General features: G+C 38.9%; 1 protein-coding gene across 1 annotated transcript in view; it reads left to right on the plus strand.

Annotated features, from left to right (window-relative positions):
• The window catches only part of MTMR12 (myotubularin related protein 12), a 38,368-nt gene continuing 23,946 nt past the window's right edge, over positions 1-14,422 (plus strand). The window contains exons 1-6 of the mRNA XM_079329872.1: positions 1-196; positions 7,747-7,801; positions 8,707-8,846; positions 10,574-10,646; positions 11,812-11,942; positions 12,548-12,641. Coding sequence (XP_079185998.1) covers positions 20-196; positions 7,747-7,801; positions 8,707-8,846; positions 10,574-10,646; positions 11,812-11,942; positions 12,548-12,641 — 670 coding nt within the window. The 5' untranslated portion in view covers positions 1-19. The remainder of the gene's footprint in view (positions 197-7,746; positions 7,802-8,706; positions 8,847-10,573; positions 10,647-11,811; positions 11,943-12,547; positions 12,642-14,422) is intronic.

The raw sequence follows: 14,422 nt of genomic DNA on the forward strand, positions 1-14,422 counted from the left end.
GCTGTGGCCGGGGGCGGGCATGGGCGGCGCCGGCTCCGTGATGCGGCTCGGCGTCGCCGCGCTGCCGCGGGATCGCTCCTTCCGCCGCCTCCCCGCTCGGGACGAGCGCTGGGAACCGCCGCCGCGGGCCGGGGCCATGTTGGGCGGCGGGGCCAGGGCGGCCAAGCCGTCCTTCGTGTCGTACATCAGCCCGGAGGTGCGGGGCTCGGGCGCGGGGAGCGCGGCCGGTGGGCTGCGGGGGGAGCGGCGGCAGGAGGGCTCCGAGAGCCGGGCCGCGGGGCCGCGGGGCCGCGGGGCCGGCTCTGCGCCGGGCCGGCTGCCGGGCTGCTCGGGCCGGGAGGGGGGACTTGGCGAACCTGTTGTTCTTATTGTCCCCGAGCAGCATCGCTTCGCCTTCTGCTCGGTGAGCTCCTTGCTATCAGTTCCGCAGCTGGAGAGCCCTGGATATCCTTCCTTAACGGCTCGATGTTGAGTTATTGGCAGAGTGTGTATTTCTGTGTGTATCTTTGGTATTGTTCTGCCTGTTGTCCTTTCATTTATTTGCGGGAACTTATGCTGACGGTTTGATCAAAGTGACCTTAGGCTCAGTTTACTGAGATCATTTTATTAGCACATGGGATTAGGTCAGTATTGTTACTCTGTATTCCATCATTCTTATTCCTGATAAACAGCTGTTTTCTAGAAAAAAACATTTGATGAATATGGGCCATAAATATTGGGGGTTTTTCCCTCCCTGCTCTTTGTAATCTGTGTCAAATTGATTCTTCTTAATCGTTAATTCTCTTGAGAGCTTTCTAAGGAAGAGATTTTTATCAATCTTGTTAGTTAGTGCTGAGTCTGTCACTGATGGGACCTTGGTGAATCTGCTGTTTTTATTTTACACTAGGTGTGAAAGAACAATCAGAGTTGTTATGGCCAAAATCAGCTGTGGTATTTAAAACTTAGGTCCCTAGTTGGTGATAGCAAATCCAGTTTTATATGTTTTTCAGTCCTGGTGGCTTGTAGTTTCATCAGTTTACTTTAAAAGTTTTATCTCTTTTTGTATTTCCAAGTGAAAACAGATGTAAATGATAGGTACAAATATTTCTGGAGTCAGCAAATATGTCCCTGTCTGAGGTCACTTTTTCACCTTTGGAAAGTACCTTGTACAAATACACAAGGAACTGGATTTTGTGAAAGAAACAACTTCACTTGTTGAAGACATTTCAGCATTTAAAAGAGTGTGCTGTATGGCTAAAGCTTGCTAGAAAAAAATGGCTGGTTGAAAAGAGCACAGTTAAATAATATACATAGTGCAGCAAGATACCAAATAATAAAGAGTCCTCTAATTTGATTTTAAGTGCAGTGATGTAATGCTTCAAATATGATCCTGATGGCTGCAGGAAGAGTAACAATGGTATTTGACACTGGAAGATGAGGCTCTTTATGAAATATCCTGATTCAGTAGACATTGCAGTTATTAACTCTACATGTTCTTGCTGCTTTTATGCCTCTCCATATTTCAGTTTAATCTAAGAACTTCATGCAACAGGACCTTCATGTTGCAGATTCTACCATACAAGGTGTCCCTTTTGCACCTTCAGAGACACTGAGGTCTGATGTGATTAGCAAGTACAGCAAGTTTGACTCTGCTGCTGACTGCTTTAATGGTTACACAGGAAGTTGAGGATTTTATGAGGATGAAAAATAAAATTTTAGATACATGATGAAACCTTTGAGGCTATTTTGGTGTCTAGAAAAAAGCAAGTTGATTAAATATCCTGAAGTAAGCAGAAGTGAGCATCTCTCACAGAGCTGCGTGCACCCAGAAAAACAACTTCCTGAACGCAGGTTTCCTGTACAAGTTAACTGTTATGTAGTTGAGTTTTAAAAGGAACTAGACTGATAAAACAGTGGAAATTCTAATTCCTGGTATGTGGAACATAGTTTAGTCAACTGAGAGCTCTCATCAAGGCATTTTAACTCCCAGGTGCTCGGGGAAGAGGTTCTGGCAACAGGTGTGGTGCTTCCTCCAGCAGGTTGTGTCAGAAGGTGGGAAACAGCAGTTCAGGGACTTGAGATTTCAATGTGTAGGACTGGACTCAAAGGTGGGCTTCTCCATGAGTTTGCAGAGCCTTGCCTTGAATCTCTTTCCAGCCTGAGGCAAGATTTCCAATCAACCACTATGCAGAACAGAGCAATAGAGCAGTGTTAGTTGTAGCCCTCCTTTGCTTGCAGCCTCCAGCTTCTGTGGTCTTGTCCTGCTTTGCTTGGGAAGCTGTTTTAAGGACTTACACTGCTGCTTCCACCTTAGGGGAGCCCTGCAATAGGGAAATTAACAGGCAGAGCTGAGTTTTGGGTTAGCCCCACCTTGTTCAGTCCACCTTCTGATACCTTAGGGACGCAATAGGCAATATTCTGAAAAATAAGATGAAGTCAGCTTTAAGCTGCTGCGTGAACTAATTTGAATAAGAAAAGAAACAGAAGCTCTATTTGTGTCAGTATATGACCAGATGGAAGCAATGACTGAAAAGAAAATGCTGTTTATTAAAGGAACAGAAGTAATTTTTGCTGTGAAACCCCAGAATGTCTGGAAAAGCAGTGTTTTTAACATCTGACTAAATATAACCTAGTTAGGCTCTGCTGTATGGAACTGCAAATCAATCAGTGGTCTGTTGAGAGTGAGACTGTAGGATGTTGATACTAATGACATACTTCCCCTCAGGACAGACTTGGCTACCCTGCAGGAAGTGGGGTGAATACTAGGGTATAAAGTCAATGTTTTGACATTTCAGATCACAGACTTTAGAATATGTGTCTGTGGAGACAGCAGAACAAGAAAGTGAATTGCTTAATGACTTCTAACTCAGACTTTGAAAAATGAAGTTATTTACAGGTCAAACAAGCTAGATTGTATTTTCCTAAAAATCTTAATTTGCATTAAAAAATTAGATTTCAAATTTGATTTAAAACTTCAAGTTGGTGCTTTTGCATGCATTCTTTGAAGCTAAATTCTTCATATTTGTTCTTATGGGATATTTTTTCCTGTGTTAGCCTTTGAACTATGAAAGAGGCTGTTCTGCTTCATGTTGCATGTCTCAAATCTGGTATATGCCACAGGTTGCTGAGGGTAACTTTCATACCTTGTGTGCTTCATCTCTCAGATCCTGCTCTGTTGTTAGCTCATAACCACTGTGAATACTTGCTTGTAAATTTTCGTACAATACTGTGTGTTCTGTAGTGTTCAGTCTTAAAAAGGTACATCCCTCCTTCAAAACTGGAGTGGTGGAATTGAAGGGTGGAATAAGGTGTAGGAGTTGGTGAAGTGGACAGCTGGGCTGGACGTGGGGGAAGCCAGGCGTTGATGTCAGAGGGGATGGACAGGACAATGTAAGGAAAGAGGAAAGGATAAGAGATGAAACGGACGGGGAAAACACGTGCTATGATCTAACAGCCTTCTAGATAATGGAGCTGTGAAAGGAAGGAAAACAAGCGGTTAGAGATTATTCTCAGCAATGTTATTAAACTGTAATAAGCATACGGTCTGGGTTGTTGTATGGTGTACAGTGTGGGATTAGGCTTGTTTGACCAACAAGGAGTCCTTCAGAAAGCACCAGATATGTAATGTGGTTTGTTTCTGGATGCAAAGTAGATACCCAGCATTTGCACAGCTGTTTCATCTTTTGCATGGAATTCCTGTGGAACTGTTCCTCAAAAGTTTATTTTACCCATTGTGTTCATTTGTTGGAATACCACACCTAATTTTCTAGTATTGACTTCAGGTATTGAAAGTTTGACTTCCACAGCTGAAAACTGTCTTAAGTATACATTTATGTTTATCTCAACCCTCCTTTAGTGAATAAAATATGAAAAAAACAGATGCTGATAGGAAACCTCACCAGGATGTAGAGCTTCCCTGTGGAGAACTTAGTTGTGGAAAACTATATAAAAACATCAAAGTATTCAGTATTCTTGCAGCACTGTTTGCTTTCAGCTTTGAAAGCTGTCAACTGTTTCAGACCATAACCCTTGATACCCTGCAAGTGATAACTTGTTCATTATTTGAATCTTTCAAACATGTTTTCTCAGCATGTTTAGTAAAAGTCTTGTTTTTCATTGTCAGAATCAGCTGTAGCACAAATGTGCAGCTATGGATCAGTGGAAGCATTACTGTGGGGTAAGGTAGGTTCAGAGTTTGCAGTTTGCAGCAGCAGACTATGCATGGTGCCTCTGCTGGGGGTGTTGAGCAACATCCAGTATCAGTTTCTCACTCACACATACACATATCCTATGTCAATAATGATGAAAAAAACCCCAGACAGATTCTCTGTCAAGGTCTGGATTCTGGCATGCAGGGAGTATTTTCCTCTCTCTACATATTTCCAGTACACAGTTGTTTATCTCCCTGTGGAGTGAGAAGAATTGCTTTCAATTGTGGTGACACTGTAGGAGAAAAAGCAGGAGTCATTTGGGATTCCTTTCCTGCTCCAGCCTTTAGGACCCTGTTAATGTAACATAGGTCCTACTTGACCTTGTTGCCCTAAACTTTGTTGCCTCACTCTTGCCTTCAGCACTTGGAGAAGACTTGTCTTCCCAGACAGGCTTGAGGGAAATATTTTGACCCATTTAAATACATTTTTTGGAGGACAGCTGACTGTAGTCCCAGATGTTGCAAACTGTGCAGTTGTTCTTTATATTTGGGTAAAAATCAAGAAGAGAACTTGCCTTAAGAAAAACAGTTTATGGTTTTTTGTTAGCAAGAAGGAGGATGTATTATTAATTAATTTGGTGTCACACGTCAGCTTGAAGTTTTGTCAGGATTTTGTACTCTCTGCTGTTAAAATTGATAATTAAAAGGCATTGCCGTATTTCCTACCATGGTTTGAGAGCCTGGAAGAAGAAATATAGCACAAGGCAAGTGCACAGGTGAGAAGCATCTCTTAGAAAGAAAGTCTTTGCCTCAGAAATTACAGAAACAAGTTAATTTTCCTCATTTGCATGTGTGTGACTGCTTTTAGCTGTGGCTGGTAGGAGGGCTTCCCGAGTTGTACCTTAAGTAAGAAGTGACTAAATGCTGATTGGGGTATTCAGAACAGGGGAGCTACAGGTGTGTATCTAGAGGTTTGCATGGCTTTCAGTGGTCACATATGGAAAGTACTTTCCTGCTTAGCTTCAACGAATGGTCAGAGGGTTGAGATTTCTGAGGTCCAGATGTGTTCAGTAGCTTGCAAAAAGGGACAGACTTACTTTTGCTGCTTCCCTTTCTTTTGTTTGTGTGCTCATCTGACCTGTTGATGAGCCAGTTCTGCTAACAATAGACATTAACAATAAAACCAAATGTAGGACAAGTACGTACTTCCCAGCTGATTTTACAAACCAAATTACCTCACCCTGTTGTCAGACAAGCCCAGGGATAAAGGAGTGAGTGGGTGACTGAACGTGTGACAGATTAAAGGAGCGTTGAGCAGTGTGAATTGAAGTGTCAGCAGCCTCTTCAGTTAATGGTAAGATCTGTGTTGCCCCAAAAGTTAGATTCAGTATAAAAATAGAGTTGAAACTGAGTGGAGATGGCAGCTGAATTTACGTATGTGTTCGTACACAACTTGAACTGACTCATGCTGAGTTAGTTTTTCTTGCAGTGCTTTACCTTCTCACTGAAAAGAGCAAATACAGAATGTGACAGTAGTAAAATATAATGTTTTTTAATACCCTACCGAGGAAAATGAGTGCAGCAGCATGGATTCTTCAACAGAACTCATGACTTGAGGTTTTGCTATCTCTAGCTACATGTACCAAATCCACCTTGAATATGTTTATGAATTTATTGTAGGAATGTAAATGTTGAATTTCAAATAGAAGTCTTCTGGGGACTTAGCTCTTGGAATCTCTTGAATATATAGGAATTCTGACTGTCATAAGCACTTCAGTGTCTGTAAGCTTTTTTCATCAAAATGAAACTGGATTTTACAAGGTGATCTCAGTGTTTGTGGTCTCTAATCTGCTGTGATGCAATTTAATTAAACTTCTAACTCCATTTAAAAGATAACCAATTTTAAATTGTGAACCAAAACCCAAACAATTTGTTCAAGATTATTTGCTGTTGAAACCCATTATAAAAGCTTCATTGCACTTTTAACAAATGGGTGCAAGGTCAAAGAACTTCTTTGGGGTCCAATGTTTTTTTTCCCTCAGTTCTGTTCTGCCAGTGCTAGCATAAACGGGTACTCATGGCAATAAGTACTAACGTGTGTGCAGGAATGGTGGTTATTATTGCATTCTTTAAGGCATCTCCAGAGTCAGAGGTGCTGGAAAAGCACCTGGCTGGTATAACTGTGTTACTGTTCCATGGAAGTGATTGTTGGCATGCAGTTTTCTGAGCAGTGTTGCATGTAGTTGGTCACAAAGAGTGATTGTATAAGGCAGAGCTGTTAAAGGCACTTGTAAACCCAAAGTTTAGTTGAAAGCTACCAGTGGTGAGGAGACAACACTGGGGGAAGGAAGGGTGTATATATTTCTCCTAGGAATGCAGAAATATTCAGCTTAAGTCATAGTAACATTTTACCTAAGTTTTTCAGCTGACAAACCTGAACTTTGATTAAATATTACGTCTAAATCATTCACACTCAGCAGACTGGGATTTGTTTTATCTCTTAACAGTCAGTTGTAGTTATGGAATTCTTTCTTCACACTGCTACCACTTTCATTTTATAACCTTTTTCTCTTTTTGGCCTATCTTGAACATCTCTGTTCTCATGACGTGGTTTCCTGGTGGTTTTAGCTTTGCTGTGCAGCCTTCAAATTTAGTTCTAGGTCTTCTGAGTGTGGAGAAATGTTTATTTGAGTGGCAGAGGTTGTTTATTTTGTACTCTGGGGAGCTTTTGTTTCTCTGTATTTAATCCAGCAAAATTATTGTTGCTTGTGTCTTCTTTTGATTGCTTGCCTTGAATTGCAGTAGCTGACTCTGGCTGCTGGTGACAAACTAAAATTAGCTTGCTTACTGCTGTGCCCCCGGGGGGGCCGTTTTCTGTTAACTAATGGTTTTCCAGAAAGACTCTGAAGCATGCAAAGTGATTTGGGCATGGAGGAGGAAGTTCTGAACAGGCTGAGCAGGAAGGGTGTAGCATGTCCTCTAGTTTAATAGTCTTTTGGCTGGAGATTTTAGCCCAGCTGTCAGTGCCTGAAGGCTAGAATAAGTGACACAGAGAATTTAATATTTGGGTCCAAACAGAAGGATATCCTGTCACCAGGTTTTACCTCTTAGCTCCAAGGTCCTGAAATACCTTTCCATATAGTCATGTTAGTGCCATGTAAGTAACTTTTGTACTTTTGAAATAATGTGTATAAAAAATCAGAAACAGAGTCATGGATGAAAGGCTGGAGGGTACATTAGAGACAATAGCATGTCACATGAGATGGTGCTGTAACACTAAGTTTATGAACATCCATTTAGGTGTGCTAAGAGAACTTTAAAAATACTGGTAATGTTTTATTTCTGTCTGTTATACAAAAGAGTGCATTTTTTTGTGTGTTTACAAATGCATGTAACTGACACTGTGGATGTCAAAACACTTAATTAATTAGCAAGTAGATTTCTGACATTAAGTGGAAAGATCAAATTGCAGATGTATACTCCTTTTGTTCAGGAGGCTTTTTTCCGTAATTTTAATTTGCCAGAATGTAAGGAATTGAAGTGGAGGGTGTAGTTCTTTACAGCATGTGTTGAAGGTTTACTCTTTGCAAAGTAATAATTAATCTTTCTCTCTTTAGGAAATACACATAAAGGAACCCATAGAAAAGGAAGTAAATCCTCACTTACTACCAGGTAATTGTTGTATATTACTGGACTTAAATAATAAAAATTAGTGATTAATGAATGATTAGTGAACAAGATTTAAATATTTCCATGTCTGCATCAAACATTCATGTAACATCAATGTCACAAGTAGTAAAATACAGGGTTTGGTTTAATAACCCATGCAGGTTGAAATGTTTTTAACATCTCTACCTGCATGGGATGTTGAAAACTCTGTATAAACAAAGTTTTTACAGAGTACAGTGTCCTCAGGTAAGCTGCATGTGGAGAACTGTCAATACTTGAGTTTGCCTTGTTTCTTAGAAGTTAAAGTTGGGTAAGTTTTGTTTGTTTGGAACTGAAGACAGGAACTAGAGGAAATTTACCTTGTAGTGATTTTGCCTCCAGTATGAGTTACTTGGGCCTTGCAATGCTGCATTTACTATTAAGATTTTCTTTTGTAATTTGCAATTATTTATTTTTAAAAAATATTTTCTGAGATAAGGAAAGACAAAATACATGTAAAAGTTTACAATAAGTTAGTATTTTTCTGTGGGGTTTCCTACACTTTTTATGAAGCACCAAGAGTCTGTCTGATCACATCCATTAAAACTTTATTTTCTTAAATTTTAAGTTCAGTTCCTGTGAATTCTAACATGAAAACTTAACTCACTGTTACTTATGCAAACTTGTGTTTGAGACTTCCAAAATAGCATTGGAACCTGTAAAATAAACAAAGCTATGCAAAAATAACTATGATGAACCTGAAATAATGCAAATGTTTCAGCATTCTTAAAGTTTAACATTATGGAAGATTGGAACAATTTTCGACTTGTTTATTGACTATATCAACTGCTCTTGCTGCATTTGAGATAACAGTTGAAATGTGCAATGTTTCCATTCCAGTGTTGAAGGCCAGTGTTTTTTCTCTGCAGGTGAACTGCTGCTTTGTGAGGCCAGCACAGTGTACAAGTATATGCAAGAAGATGGGTCAAATCGTGGCACTTATGGGAAACTTGTGTGCACCAACTTTAAGATTTCTTTCCTTGATGATGATTCTGCTTCAGATGATAATGTAAGAAAACAAGTCTTCTAATTATGACTAAAGAGGCTCTGCATAAATAATCATGTCTTTCCCTTATATAAAGATGCAGAATGAATATAAATGTATAAAATTTCCTAATGGATGCAGAACAACTTGAATCAGTCTGCATCTGTTTGATCCTTCTGCAGCTCTAATGATTATTTTAAGCAAAGGCAATGCAAGCATTTATGTGGACACTTAGAATAGACATAGTTTATAACTTTTTATATTTTGTGAGTTGGTGAAGCTTAAGTTAAAAGAACCCGTTGTTTTGAAAACTAATCAACAATTTGTCTGAAGCTAATTTCTGACTTTTTGTCTTGGTAGTGTTTGTGAAAGTGTGACTGTCTCTGATGATGGGTAACATCTGCTTGATTTGACTTTGGGCTACATCTGCAGAATCATTTCAGGCTGTACAAGACTGAGTAAGCTAATACTCAGCAGAAATGCTCTGAAAAATTACGTGACTCGATAACGCTCTGAATTATTTCATTCAAAGGTGTTCACTGAAAAGATTTTAAAACCTAGTGCTGTTGAGCTTGCAAACACTAAAAAAGCTAAAAACTCTGCAAATCTTAAAATTATTTCAATTATTTTTTTGTTTTGGCTTAGATGAGCTGTCAGGGGAGAATGGTAATGCCACAGTGCTTTTGATAAGCTTAAGCATTGAAATAGTTCAGTGCATTTAGATGTTAGAAGTGAAAAGAGTCTAGTGACTCCCAAGTTCAGGGTGATCTTTCCAGTTAAGGACAATGAGAATAATATGATTTGACACACGTTGATTGTAGTCAGAAGTTTCTTGGGGTAAAATTTCACAAAGTTTAAACATTAAACTAAGGCTTCTGCAGCCAAATACAGATTATTGGACCTTCTGGAATTAATTAAGACAAAGCTGCAGAGTCTTTTGACGTAAATCTCAAGTGATCTGTGGAAAGTTGGTAATGTCCATGATAATTTCTGTTTCATTGCTAGCTTTGAACCTTGGGTTTATGACATACCAAGTCAACTATATTTCTTTTAACAAAAGTACAGTATTAGCTACCTGCTCAGACTACTGCAGATCTGGAACCAATTCAAATAAGGTTAACTCTGTTCACAATAAAATATAATTTACTGATGTAAATTATATACATGAGCTGTTTGGTAATATTAAAAATAATAGTATTTAATTGTAGCATCACTAAAATGCCATTTTTAACTGAACTCATGAAATGGTAGAAGTGAAAGGAAGTCCAAATCACTTCAAGTTTGGTTACACAGTAGATAAGGTAATTGGGCTGTGTGTGTGTCTTCACTTTACCCGGTGATAAATCTGACTTTAACGTTGGAATGTTCTTGGGATACTTGTTCTTTTAAGAGACTTTGTATTTCCTGCCAGGTTCCCATAGCAAGGAAACTTGTCATAAAAGGGCTTGGATTAAATGAAGTTACTGTATTTCCTGTTTACTGTAGTGATTCTAGATTGAAAAGTGACTCTCAATAGAAATGAATGCTTTGAAGCTATTTGAAAAGTAAAAACTTATCTATATTTCAAGCATGGCTGAGATTTTAAACTATATTTTGTGTGTAAATTTAATCTGTCTGTTTTAATAAGTGTTCTTCAGCTTATAGGAATAAGAAGTAATGCTGATATTAAAACAATGTATGAAAAGCCTTTACTTGGCAGAAGGTAGTACTGTAGTGTGACATTTCTAAGATTTTTTTTTTCATGTTTCTAGGAGCCACAATTTAAAAATAAGATTGTAGGAGAAAATGACATAACTCTGCAATGTGTAGATCAAATATATGGAGGTAAGTCAGCTTTCTACCCTTGGGGTCTTAGAGTGTTGGTGCTCCTTCTACAAGTTCATCCCTTTTAGAAAACCAGGAGATTTTACAAAAGCAGCTGCAGTTACATTTAATGATGAAATGACACATAAATTTACCAGAACCCAGTCTTATCCCTTAAACTTGTCAAATTAATTTTTATTTATTTGATTAAATTAATTTGATTGTCTGCTGACAAAATTCCTTCAAAATATAGTGGTTTAAAGCAGAGAGTATACTGTAAAAAAGTCTGTAAATTTGCTAAACAAGGATCTTTCTGTGTATCAACTATTTCTATAAATATGGGTGTATTCACTTTAGGGGTGTATTTGAGCAATGGCAGTACAGGTACCAAATTCTCAAACAATTCTTTTTGTTTGTCTAAGGGAACTTTGTTTTGTGAGATTCATGGTGTCTTCAGCATATTAAAGGAAATAGAAAAGGAGATTTTAATTCCCAGCTGAATTGAGTGCTTTGCATCAGGGCTTAGAGATGTGTCAGTATTGCTAAGAAAGGTAAATGAGAACAGAGCTGATAGTTTAAGTAGGGGAAGGCTTTATTGAGAATCCTGTTCCTGGACTAATTATGAGTATTCAGAGTGTTCATAAATGGTGGTGTGGATTTGTGGAGGGGTGAACTGGGGCAGAGCAGTGAAGATGGTTACAAGACACTTCAGTTTTATGTACACTGGCCCAGCTGGCAGCACTTGAAGTTGTGAAATGGTGCATCCTCAAAGAGAAATGAACAAAGGTTTGCCTTGGGGACTTCATGGTGGTTAAAAAAATATTTTTAAGGAACTTAGAATGATCTCAGATGTCTGGGGACTTCCCCTTGGGTAAAACTACTAAATTGTTCTTTATGTATCTTCAAACTTTAAACTTAGTGTGCAGTCAAAATGTGAACAGATATAACCACTGAGCAGCTAGTTTCCTGCAAATTTGCCTTTACCTTGTATGAAGTAATTTGATGGGTTTTAAAAGAAAAAGTTAAGTGTATTAGCAAAAGAGCTTGCCAGCCTGTGTTGTAGGATGCTTGTTTTGTTTTGAGAAAACTTGGGCTTGAATTAGTTTATTGAGAATTGTGGAAAGTCAGTCAGGGACAACTTGCAAGTACTTTTTTGATATTTACTTCATGTTTTAATTTTTTTCAGTTTATGATGAGAAAAAGAAACTTCTAACAGGACAGCTGAGAAAATACCCAGAGAAGTTAATTATCTACTGTAAAGACCTTAGAGTATTTAACTTCTGCCTGAGATACACAAAAGAAGAGGAAGTGAAAAGAGTATGTATAGTAACTTAATTTGATTTTCTATTTTTAATTTGGTGTTGGGTATTGTAAAGATGAGGGAAGGATGAAATTCACTCTGAGAGATCCCTGAAATTTGGAAATGTTTACTGATCATTCTCAGCTAAGACAAATTAAAACATTTATTTCACTGGAGATTTCATTATGCATAGCAGTTAAAAGATAGGTGCAGTAGCTCTTTAAAGAAAACTGGAACTTGGGAGTGCTACAGGAAATTAGCTCCAGCTCAGGCAAGCTGTAAAGCTGTTCTTTCTATTTGTGACATGTAATTTCATTACATTTTAGACTCAATATAGTGTTACTTTCCTGATAACTTAAGCTTTTTTTGACAAGTTAGTCTGAACTCCAAACTAAGAGTCAATTAACTTTATTTAAATAAGGGTAATCCTGGAGGTTGAACATACATAATACTACTTAGGCAAAGTATGTACAGCATCTTGCAGACCACAGAGAAGCCTTCCTAAAAGTCAGGTTTCAGCTGTTGGGGATAGAACCCATCAGTTTTGTTTTATTTAAAAAAGACCTTTTATTACACTGACATTCTTGGTGTGTTTGGGTGTTAATTTTTGGTCCTTTTTTAGATCGTCAGTGGTATAGTTCATCATAGCCAGACTCCTAAGCTGCTTAAACGTTTGTTTCTGTTCTCTTATGCATCAGCTGCTCCAAACAACACAGGTAAATGTTTTTTGATGTATTTGTTGCATACTTAATTTGTGAAGCAGTCTGGGATGTCTGTAGTTGAGTTTGTGCTCTGCTTATGGCTCTGTCCTGCTGGCAGGTAGCCTCAAAAGATTAATTTTTCCTTTGTTGTACATTGTTAATCATGTTGCTGAAAACCTCTAAATTGTCTCTTGTTGGTTTTAGTGTCCTTCAGGAAGTTGCACAGGAATTTTCCAAGCAGGAGTAGCATCCTGGACTGAAAACTTACTGTGACTAAAATGTGCAAATGCTTTTCATTTGGTTCAACTAGAAAATACTCTGCTTGTTTTATCAGTGTGGTTTTTCTGTATTACTGCTGTGAACTAGACTTCCTGCTCTTAATTCTGAAATTACTGCATTTGCAGCGGCATCCTATGAGAAAGTATTTCCCCTTTTGCTCTTATTTGCAAGCAATATGCTTCTTCAAGGCAATTGCAAAAAAAAAAATAGGTTTGCAAGGCATCTGGCTTCCTCTTATATAGGACATTACATAATCTTCCCACTTGATCAAAGTTGGCTGAATAATACATTAGGCTGCAAAATTCAGGGTAAAAAAATTGTTGTTGCACTTTGTAGCATTCTGTAGTTCAGCATTTAGCTGAAAAAATAGTGCTGTTTTGAATTGGGAAGCTAATCCTTAGTGCACCAGCAACATCAATTCCTTTTGCAGAGGGAAGTTTTGGTGTATGCAAGGTATTAGTGATACCAAAATATGGAAAGGAATTTCAGGATTGCTGAGGTTAGAAGGAGTCTCTGGAGATGATCTGCTCATGTTCTTGTCCATATGCACTTCTTCAGAGTAGGGTTAACTGCATCAAGTTGGTCATGTACAGTTGGGTTTTGACTCTCTGCAAGTATTGAGACTCCACAGCCTTTCTGGACAGTCAGTTTCATTGTTTGAGCCTCCTGGTAGTGAGAAACATCACTGCTATGTGTAAGTGGGATTTGCTGTAGTTCAGCTTGTACATAACTGCCTCTTGTCAATTCACTGAGTCTGGATGCATCTTCTGTACCCTCCTCCCTGTTCTGCCTGCAGTGTTTATACTCACAGGGAGATTGGCCTCTGCTGAGCCCTCTTTCCTGCATGATCTCAGCTCTGTCTCTCCTCACATCAGGTGCTTTGAGCCCTTTAATGATCACTGGGGCTGGTCCAGGAGCCTTCAGAGGGGAGCCCAGCAGTGGGCACAGCTCTGCAGCAGTGGTGGCTTTGTGCAGCAGGAGCACAGTGACTTTGCTGAGGCAGCCCAGAACACACGGTCTGTTTGCTGCAGGGAAGGGCACAGGGAGTTCCTGCAGGCTTCACCTGAAACTGGTGTTCTGTTTCAGCTACAAACAATGGAAAGACTGCAAGCTTTTCCAGGCAGAGACTGAGCCTGGGAGAAGCCTACTCTTTAAAGCAACATGGAAGTGCTGTCCCACAATTCTTTACTATTTTAATAGCTGTTTTCAGTAGTAAGTGGCTCAGTGTCATTCTTCATAAAATTGTTATGGGATAAGCCAAATTGACTGTAGAAATAGTTTTTTATGCCTCTCACAGTCTGATACCTCTAAAATCTTGTCTCCAAGAGCTCATCAATAATGTTCTATTCTGAGCTGTAAATTTTTCATCTCCCTTATCTTCTTAGAGTGGAAAGTTTCAAGTTGTCTGTCTTGGTTTGAAGGACAGGTGTCTGCCAGTAAAGGCAGAAGTTTTTCTTTGAAATAGAGACTTTAATTCCACTCTCCCCAAGTATTATAATTGTTTGAATCAAGGACTC

The sequence above is a fragment of the Erithacus rubecula genome (genome assembly GCF_903797595.1).
Source record: "Erithacus rubecula genome assembly, chromosome: Z".
NCBI classification, from domain to species: domain Eukaryota; kingdom Metazoa; phylum Chordata; class Aves; order Passeriformes; family Muscicapidae; genus Erithacus; species Erithacus rubecula.